The following is a 10,597-nucleotide window of genomic DNA, read 5'->3' as shown; positions in this document are numbered from 1 at the left end:
CAACCAGAGAAAAACTGGGTTTCTAGTATGGAGAAAAAAATGAGGAGATTTGGTGTACCCATTGTAACAAACCACACCACACAAGGGAAAAATGTTGGAAATTACATGGAAAGCCCGCAAGCCGAGAATGGAGGCTGAGAGATGGAAAGACCTCAAGTAGAGAATGGGGCTTGAAAGGAGAAGATGGGAAAACTCCAAGCTGAGAATGGGGGCCGAAAAACCCAAGCCGAGAATGGGGACCGAGAGAGGCCCACAGAAAAAAAGGAGGGCAAGGGCAAGCATACATTGCTAATGGACAAGGTGAAGAAGCTGTCCAGTTGAATCATGAAGAGACAAAAAGGGTAAGATCCACCCTTAGTAAATTGGAGAAGCCCACAGGTACGTGCTCCTTGACATATTCTGGGAAGTTTCCACTTTTGTTTGGGCTCAATGTTTCAGATACACCATTTACACCCTACTAGATATTAGACTCTAGAGCCACTGACCATATGACCCCCTATCCAAATACTTCTCCACACATTCCCCATGTCCTAGCAATAAGAAAATTTCCACAGCAGCTGGAACCATCATAACTGTAGCCGGACAAGGAGACGTCCAAATAAGTGCATCCATGACCTTAAAAAATGTCCTTCATGTCCCTAAACTATCTACCCACCTGATTTCTATACAAAAACTCACCAAAGATCTTTCATGTAATGTTGTTTTTTATAGCAACACTTGTATATTGTAGGACAAGAACTTAAGGAGGACGATTGGACATGCTAGAGAATGGAATGACCTATATTACATAGAGGACCATAATCTGCCCAACAAAAGTCTCATATCTAAATCCACCATGACCAACAAAGAGAAAGCTCAACTTTATCATTGCCGGCTAGGACATCCGTCATTTCAAGTTATAAAATTGCTTTTCCCTTCCTAGTTTAAAAATTTAAATGTGGACAGTCTCTATTGTGAGGTGTGTGAGTTTGCTAAACACAAACGTGTACCTTTTCCCATTAGTAACAAGATGAGTCCTTTCCCATTTTCCCTGGTTCATACTGATGTATGGGGTCTTGCATATGTTCCTAATATTTCAGGTGCAAAATGGTTTTTAACATTCATTGATGATTGTACCCGGATGACTTGGGTTTTTCTATTGAAACAAAAATTTGAAGTTAGCTCTGTGTTTGTCCAGTTTGTCTCAATGATTAAAAATCAATTTGGGGTCAGTATCAAAAGAATTAGGTTCGACAATGCCAAGGACTACTTTAATCATGTACTAAACTCTTTTTGCCAAAAGGAAGGGATAATCCATGAGTCCTCATGTGTAAACACACCTCAACAGAATGAGATTGCAAAAAGGAAAAATGGTCACCGTTTAGATCAAACTAGAGCTCTACTTTTTCAAAATCATGTTCCTAAGAGATTTTGGGGGGAAGCCCTTCTTACTGCCACCTATCTAATCAATAGGTTACCTACTAAAATTCTAAACTCAAGAAGTCCCATGGAAGTTTTATCATCATTCTATCCTCACCTTGACCCTATAAATAAACTCCAACCTAGAATATTTGGGTGTGTATCCTTTGTACATGTTCATAGTAATGAAAGGGGAAAACTGGATCCTAGGGCTGNCAAATGTGTTTTCTTAGGGTACTCTACCACACAAAAGGGATACAAATGTTTTGAAACCCTTTCCAAGAAATTTTATGTATCAAGAGATGTCACCTTCAATGAACAAGAAAGCTACTTCAAACAGCCTCATCTTCAGGGGAGAATGTAAGAGAGGAAGATGAGACTCTTATGTTCCCAAACATGACGTTTATACCTGAAATTGGGCCTGAAATTAGTGGGACAAATGGCATTGTTGTTCCTGAAATTGAGGGAGGAATTGAACCTGCACCTGAACCAGTGAGACCTGCACTTGATGGCAGCAGAAAATTTGGGAAAAATCTGGTATATTCAAGGAGAGAAAAGGCCATTCTAGAACCTGGCAATGTCCAAGAATCTGACCTACCATCACTACATGAGGTAACACTTTCAAATCCTATAAATTCCAATGATTCTAATGAACTTGTTTATGAAAATTTAGAAGTGCGGGTGGACCAAACTCTTGACCTACTCATTGCCCTTAGAAAGGGAACTAGAACATGCACCCAACAACCTCTTTACCCACTATCAAATTTCTTATCATTTGAAAAATTCTCACCCACCCATAAAACTTTTCTCACTAACCTCAACTCCACACACACACCTTCCTTTATATCTGAAGCATTGTTTGACAGGAAATGGAAACATGCCATGGATGTGGAAATGGAGGCGTTAAACAGAAATGGGACCTGGAAACTTGTCACCTTACCTCCTAGAAAAAAACCAGTAGGGTATAAGTGGGTATATGCAATAAAGTATAGGGGTGATGGGACCATCTAACGTTACAAGGCAAGGTTGGTGGCTAAAGGCTTCACTCAAACCTATGGAGTTGATTACTTGGAGACATTTGCCCCGGTCGCTAAGATGAACACGGTTAGAGTAATATTGTCACTAGCAGCAAATAATGATTGGGATCTGCAATAGTTTGATGTGAAGAATGCTTTTCTACATGGAGACCTTGAAGAAGAAATATACATGGAGTTGCCCCCTGGTTACAATGGACAGGCTATTGGTGGAACTATTTGCAAGTTAAGAAAGGCTCTATATGGGCTAAAACAATCCCCAAGAGCATGGTTTGGAAGATTTACCAAAGTTATGACAAGTTTGGGCTACAAACAAAGCCAAGGGGATCAAACTTTATTCATCAAACATTCAGTTTTAGGGGGAGTAACAATTCTATTAGTATATGTTGATGACATTATAGTAAGTTGAGACGACAAAAAGGAACAAGTGTTAATCGAATGCCTTGCCACCAAATTTGAGATCAAGACACAAGGGAGGCTTAAATATTTCTTAGGAATTGAAGTGGCTCATTCCAAGAAAGGAATCTTCATATCTCAGCAAAAGTATATTATTGACTTGCTTAAAGAAACAGGGAAGACAGGCTGCAGACTAGCAAGCACCCCAGTTGATCCAAATATAAAATTGGGAAGTATGGAGGAGGATATTGTTGTGGACAAGGAAATGTATCAAAGACTTGTGGGCAAGCTTATTTACTTATCTCACACTACATTAGACATTGCGTTTGTTGTGAGTCTCGTCAGCCAGTTTATGCACTAACCAAAGGAAGCACATTTACAAGTTGCCCTTAGAATTGTCCAATACTTGAAAGGGACCCCCGAAAGAGGAATTTTGTTCAAATGGAGCAAGAATGTAAGTCTTGAGGCATACACGGATGCGGACTATGCAGGGTTAGTGGTAGATAGGAGATCAACCACGGTATACTGCACCTTCCTTAGTCGAAACTTAGTTACTTGGAAGAGTAAAAAACAGAGTGTAGTGGCTACATCAAGTGCTGAAGCAGAATTTCGAGCAATGGCCCACGAAATATGTGAACTTCTATGGCTGAATATTATATTAGAAGACTTGAGGATAAAGTGGGATGAACCAATGAGGTTATATTGTGACAATAAATCCACAATTAGCATAGCCCACACCTCGGTACAACATGATAGAACTAAACATATTGAGGTTAATAGACACTTTATCAACGAAAAACTAGACAGTGGCATGATTTGCACACCATATGTATCCACCCAGAACCAACTTGCAGACATAGTCACCAAGGGGCTGAACTACATTAGCTTTGAAGGAATCATATCCAAGTTGGGAATGGAAAACACATATTCACCAGCTTCAGGGGGAGTGTCACGTGATTGGCGTGATAAAGATTGGCATGGTGTATTTTAGGAAGGTTTATATCTGATGTGTTGTATTTTTGTAACAATTTTGTGCTGCCTTTATTAGGTTCATTTATAGTTGATTGATCCCGTAATCATAGGGATTTATTCCTTAGAATTAGCAGTCCAAATTTCCTAAAATATGCTGCAGACTTATGTATTTATATAGGGGTTAATACCCTCTTGAAATAGTAAGAAAAGATTTGTATTCTTTCTAAAATTGAGATTATGGATTTTATGTATGTTTAATGTGAATTATGATGCTTCATGGATTATAACATGAAAGTATGTCTAAATAAAGTTTGTTGTGAAAGGCATTTCAAAGAGAAGTTTCTTGTGATGGTTTCAATAGTGTATGTATTGATGTGAGGATTCTGTATTGGGGGTTATCTTGACGCTCTAATATCTATTCAATCTCAAGAGAGAAGGGTGTGATATGTGGTGAGAGGAACAAAAGGACCTAGTCTAGGAGATTTACCTTGGCCTAAGGATTTAACGGGCTAACCTTGTGTGTGATAGGGTGAAATCCATTGACAATTACTCTACAAAGTAGTAGAGGTCACCACAAGTACATAACCCACAAGAGTTTGACATCAATACATGTATCTAGATGGTCAAATCTAGAATGAATGTTTATATGCCTTAGGATTGGTTGATATACCTTTGTTGATATCTTAACATCTATATTTTTGTTGTATGAATGTTGTTTTGGTAAAGGAAAATAAAATTTTAACACCATTTTTTGACACCATTTTGACACTGCACACGTGTCAAAATGCGGTTGGACGATTTCAAATTAAAAAACAAACTTTGGTTTTTCTCTTCCAAATATACCCCTGCCTCAACTTTTTTAATTTGAAATCGTCCAATCACATCTTGACACGTGTGCAGTGTCAAAATAGTGCCAAAAAATGGTGTTAAAATATCATTGTCCTTTGGTAAAATAGTTTACCTTTTTATCTTTGTTTGTGTTTGTTTTCTTGTTTGTAATTATCACCTTAATAATGTGAGCATATTAGAATGTCTTTGTGGGTTAGGTATAAGATGGTGATGATGTAAAAACTTAAAGTAAAATGTTAGTTTCTATGTATATCGGTTCTTTTGTAAAACTCTAGTATGTTTTTGGTTTGGTGCAATACCACTCTAATATTATAAGAACATATTATATATATATATATATATATATATATATATATATATATATATATATATTAATTTGAAATAAAATTATTTAAAAATAAGTTTTAAAATAAATATTTAGATAAAAATTTAATTTTAAAGTATAATTTAAATAAAACTATATTAAGGTATTAATATAAAGAATTTAGTTTTTCTAAAACATAAATTTAAATTGTAAAAAACAAAAAGTTTTAAAAATTAATTTTTAGAAATAATCTCAATTTTATACACCTAAATAAAAATTATAAAAAAAAAATATGAAATTAAATTTTAAATAATTTTTAATTTTATAAAATTCAATAAACACAAAATCATACAACAAATGACCTCTATACTCCATTATCCATATACGATGCTGACATAGATATCATTGAAGGTGTGTATCATGGTAGTATTTATACTCTCTAGAGTTATAAACAAAGGTTAGAGTAAAGACTTCCTGCCATATTCTCTGCCACCCCCCCCCCCCACACACACGCACATGCGCACGTACACGCGCACGCACACACACACACATATTCTCTTCATCCCATGAACATCATAATTGCTAATATATGTATATTTATAAATCGGTTTAAATAAAGCTTCATTCATAACATAATTAAGGAAATAAAAGAAACATGTGTAAGGCATTCAAAACTCTATTTCTTCCGAGATAATCGATTATTTCATTTGATAATTGATTATTCCACAGAACTTCCAAATAAAGAATGAACATTAGATGAATTAGTCGATTATTGAAATAATCGATTATCAAAATAATCGATTATAAGATAGGATAATCTATTATTCTAAAGAGATTTCAAGCCTGAAAAGAACTTTAATTGAGAGAATCGATTAACAAGTAGGATAATCGATTATTCTAGAGGGTCTTGAAAAGAAAACAAGTTTTTGATTGAGATAATCGATTATCTAACCTAGTAATCGATTATCTCTGTTAGTTTTTGACAACAAACCTAAAATTTGATCCAAATGGACTCAAGACCTATTCAAATGGCTAATTTGGTATTCTTAGCACTGGACTTGATTGGTAAACACATTTACAGCTCATTGAATACAAATTTTCTCATTTGAACATGAATTAAGCTCATTTGAACATGAATTGAGTTAGTCACTTTTGTGTGTTTGTGTTCTATGTGTTGTTTTCATGTATGCATACATTCTGGTTTATTATTTAGAAATTACACTTTGTACAATAAGGTTATTATCTTGATCTCAATGAGATAAAGTAAGGACCAGCTGAAAATAAACGTGTATAGGTCAACTTCACGTGGTTTTCATGCTACATATTTCATGATGAATCCATGTCATTGGTTCTGTCAGCATTACCAATCATTGTCAGGTTTCATTGCAATGAAAATTGTTTCGATTCTACATGCGGATATAATCAATGGACTAGACTTTTTTATATGCTCAAGGTATATAGTGAAAATTTTGAGTTCATANATATATATATATATATATATATATATATATATATATATATATATATATATATATATATATATATATATATATATATATATATATATTAGAGGTGTCAATTCAACCCATAGCTCCAGGCCAGCCTCAACCTATTATTGAAAAAACCCTATATTAAGAAGTCCCTCAAGTAGGGGTCAGAAAAAAGCCCCAATCCCCAAAACCCCTTCTCAAGTGGGTTAGGATCAGGATTAAAGTGGGTTTAGCCCCACTACAAAACTTTAATTAAATTTTAGAAATAATATAATTTATATATATATAATTTATTGTAATTTTACTATCTCTCATTATAATAATAATAATAATAATATTATTATTATATATAAAATAAAGAAGTAAAACTAATTTTTTCCATAAATTAAAATTAGCTTAAACGTTATTATCTTATTAAATACATATTTTAATTAAAGTAATTAACTTATTAATTTCATTATGTTGGTAATGTTTTATAAATTAAACGTTATTATTTGTTTCATTATTTCTAAAACTTACTATTTTGATAAACTAAAATAATTATTTATAACAAAAATTATTTATATTCAATTTTATAATTATTATAATAGTGATCTTTTTAAGTTTTTTTCAAAAAAAAACTCAAATATATATATATATATATATATATATATATATATATATATATATATATATATTTATTGAGATAGTAATATATCCTTCAAGTCACAAGCTTTATAAATGTTTGGCCTTATTCCTTTTAACAATTCATTTAATCAAACATTTATCTCCTTTTTCTTTTTCTTTTTTCTGGTTCTTTTAAATCAAAAAATTGATAAATGAGCAAAATATATTTTTTTATTAAATCTTTAAAAGAAAGTGTTGTATACTATTTTTAGTAATAAACTGTTAACTCAACAATCAGTTTTCTGCATTTTACAAATACAAATATTTTGTATATTAATACATCATAATGATGGTTACATATTATCAAGATATTATTTAGTTAAAAAAAATAATATCACATTTTAATTTATCATTCACTATTTATTATAAACTAGAAAAATTATTATTATCCACAATAATGAAAGTATAAATGGATCTCTAACATTAAATTATTTTTCATTAAATTATTTTTTTAATTTAAAATTAGAGAATAATTTAAAATCAGTAATATTAAATATTTAAATAATAACAATGATTAATTTAAATTATAATTAATAAACCAATTATAATTTTTTATTCATAAAAAAAAATACTATTTTACATATCAATAATTTTAATAATTTTTAATTGATATCTACATAACTAATATATTAACTAATTATTTTAATTTCTAAATTTGATTTAATGATTTTCTTGTCATAAATGGTTCACATTTCCATATAACAATTACAAAAGTATTATGGATAAATCGATTTTTTATTAGACAGAAAGAAACTTATTGAAATATTAACGACGTAATTATAAATAAGAATATTACTTAAAGGTAATATTTTCAGTCTCTTTATTTTTATCTTTTTCAATTATAGCTGTCAAAATGGTCCAGCCTACTATGGGTTGGTCATTTACTGAACCAACCTAATCTGACTCATTTATTAGCGAGTCAGAAAAATCTGAAGACAATTCAAAATAATAATAAAAAGTACAATATAATCCAAATGTCATCCAAAAACAAACACAAAAAACATACAAAAAAACCTGTTCCTTGAAGAATTTTAGTGAAGAAGTGAGAGTGATTGCACCGTAGATGAGAGCAAGTTTCGTGAGAGTAATTTGTGAGAGCAGGGGTTAATTTTTTGGTATACAGCGAGTAAAGAGAGTATTTTATTTTTTAGGGTTTCATAAATAAAATAATAAATTAAAAAAATAAAATTAGGTAGGTGGGTTGGCGAGCCAACCCGGCCCACCACGGGTTCAACCCGCATGAGCCGGATTTAAATGAGCCGGATTTAAATGAGCCGGGTTGAAATCTGACCTACATAAAAAAAATTTAATTTTTTCAAACCCAACCCGGTCTGAACCCGTGGTGAGCCGGGTTGACGCTCGAGTTGTGACCCATTTTGATGGTTCCACTTTCAATTATGTCTCAAAATTGTTGTGACATTCACATAATAAGTTGTTTTTTTTTTTGTATGTTTAAACATTGCAATATGAGTTTCATGGATGATAGATATAATTATTTCTTATAAATACATTTTTTTATAGTAAATGATAAGTTGTAATTCAAATAAAGATCTTTAATATAAATTTGATGATTTCTAGTCTTAATTTGGCTTGTACAAGTGCTTTTCTTTATTTGCTTTGCTAGTGATATAAGATAATTCTTATGATTTTTTTTTCAAAGTAAAAAATAAATTGAAAGAATTTAATTAGTAGTCACTTAAATTATTGGAGTTTTCTATTCCTTTGCCTTTCAACATATTTTGGGCCAAATTAATTATTTGTTTAATTTTTGGCAGAAGAAATCTAGATTATTATAGGTGTGAAGCAGTGTATGTGGAAAAATGGAATTGTTGTCAAATATTAAAACTTCTAAAAAAGCATGAAATATTATCATAATTTAAATTCAACATATAGTTTATATATTCAAACAATATTATTTATAGGATTTTAAGTACGAAAAATAAATATTTATTTTATATAATAAAAAAGATAATTAGGTAATTTTGGTCTATCAAATATAATTGGATTATTTTTAGAAATTATAACACTTATACTTGTAACAAATTAGAATTGATTACACTTTTTTGTACATAAAATTTTATAAAAGGGAAGACCCATGGATTGGTCTTGACTCATAAGACTTTTTTGGCCCCAAATCATATGGGCTAGGGCCAAACCCTATTATAAGAACCTATTTGACAGATCATATATATATATATATATATATATATATATATATATTATTAAATGTGTTAGGACCATTATATTTTATTAGACAACTTTTATAAAGTGATCTCTAATTAAGTAAATATGATTAAGGGTACATATATTACAAAAATTATATTGTTTATTGACCAAGAATAATTTTAATTTATTGATCAAATTATAATTATTGAAACTGAAGAGAAAAATAACTGTTAAAAGTTATATAAAAGTTCATGGTCTTCACATGTGTGCATGATTCAATCCCATTCCTTTCTCTATTTCCATCAAGAGAAAAAATATAAAAAGAACCTATGATGTTTTAGAGAAAGAAGATAAAAAACCAATTCAGATTGAATTATTAATTGTTCACAATGATCTATCTTTCGAAGTTCCCTATAGAAAAATTAGAAAGTGTTTATATTAAGGGTTAATGGCTTAGGCTTACTATTATTAATATGTAAATCATAAAACTAACATGTAATGTATAAACCATCAACTTACTCACCTTAAGAAATCAAGGCCTTTTGGTCAAAATGATCCAACATAAGTTTATTTTGGTTAAACACAACATTCAAACATTAAAAAGCATAACATAAGGACCCTGGTACGTTTCCAGGCATCGATAATTCAAGCATCATTCAACAGATATGTTTCCAGGGATCGCACAAAGAATAAAACAGACTCTGCTGACTTCACAGGTTGAACACTTTCTGCCATCTCAGACTCAAAGTCAAAAGAGATCTTCACCTTCACCAAAGTCTTTTCCTCTGCCATTGCAGATAGTTGAAAAGTTGTCTTAAAGTATGAAAAGCCTTTCTCCAGAAACCCTCCTTCAACCACCTGCAGCCCAATTTCATGAGAAATTTCATCAAGCTCTGTGATCTTCTCCTTTTGGTAACTCACTGGGCTCACACCTGAGAGATTTCACAAAAAGTTTCACTTCCATTATTGAATCAACCATGAAATTCGTATGATTATAAGAAAAGCTTGAAAGAAAATCCTCACCGGAGAAAAAATTGAAGAGAAAGACTGTTCCTATCCCACCATCACCTTCCACCACTGTCGCATCTTTCACTATATTTGGAATAACTTTTACAATCGTCACTGCCAAATCCTTTGACAAGGCTTGCCACAGGGCTTCCAACCCAACACTCACATCGATTTTGTCGCTCAATTCCTTCGTCATGTCTCTTCTCAATGTGGTCTAAGGAAGGAAGCTAGGTTCATATATATATATATATATATATATATATATATATATATATATATATATATATATATATATATATATATATATATATATA

The 10,597-nt window shown here is 31.4% G+C and overlaps 1 protein-coding gene across 1 annotated transcript; it reads right to left on the bottom strand.

The window, feature by feature from the left end:
* Window positions 1-9,771: 9,771 nt before the first annotated feature.
* LOC106752745 (phytohormone-binding protein) lies at window positions 9,772-10,483 on the bottom strand. The gene is made up of 2 exons (XM_014634485.2): window positions 10,299-10,483; window positions 9,772-10,207 (listed from the first exon to the last, which is right to left on the bottom strand). Exons 1-2 carry the CDS (start codon window positions 10,477-10,479, stop codon window positions 9,921-9,923), a joined length of 468 nt encoding a protein of 155 aa, XP_014489971.1. The 5' UTR covers window positions 10,480-10,483; the 3' UTR covers window positions 9,772-9,920.
* Window positions 10,484-10,597: the final 114 nt, after the last annotated feature.

Source organism: Vigna radiata, unplaced genomic scaffold, assembly GCF_000741045.1.
Source record: "Vigna radiata var. radiata cultivar VC1973A unplaced genomic scaffold, Vradiata_ver6 scaffold_43, whole genome shotgun sequence".
Classification (NCBI taxonomy): Eukaryota; Viridiplantae; Streptophyta; class Magnoliopsida; order Fabales; family Fabaceae; genus Vigna; species Vigna radiata.
This window is presented reverse-complemented; position numbering and strand designations above follow the sequence as displayed.

What these genes read in the sequence shown, in the direction of transcription:
- LOC106752745 (XM_014634485.2), bottom strand. Translation starts at nt 10,479, where the DNA reads ATGACGAAGGAATTGAGCGACAAAATCGATGTGAGTGTTGGGTTGGAA. An exon ending in TCTCTTCAATTTTTTCTCCG is followed by an intron (nt 10,208 to 10,298) that starts GTGAGGATTTTC and finishes GAAATCTCTCAG; the next exon opens with GTGTGAGCCCAGTGAGTTAC.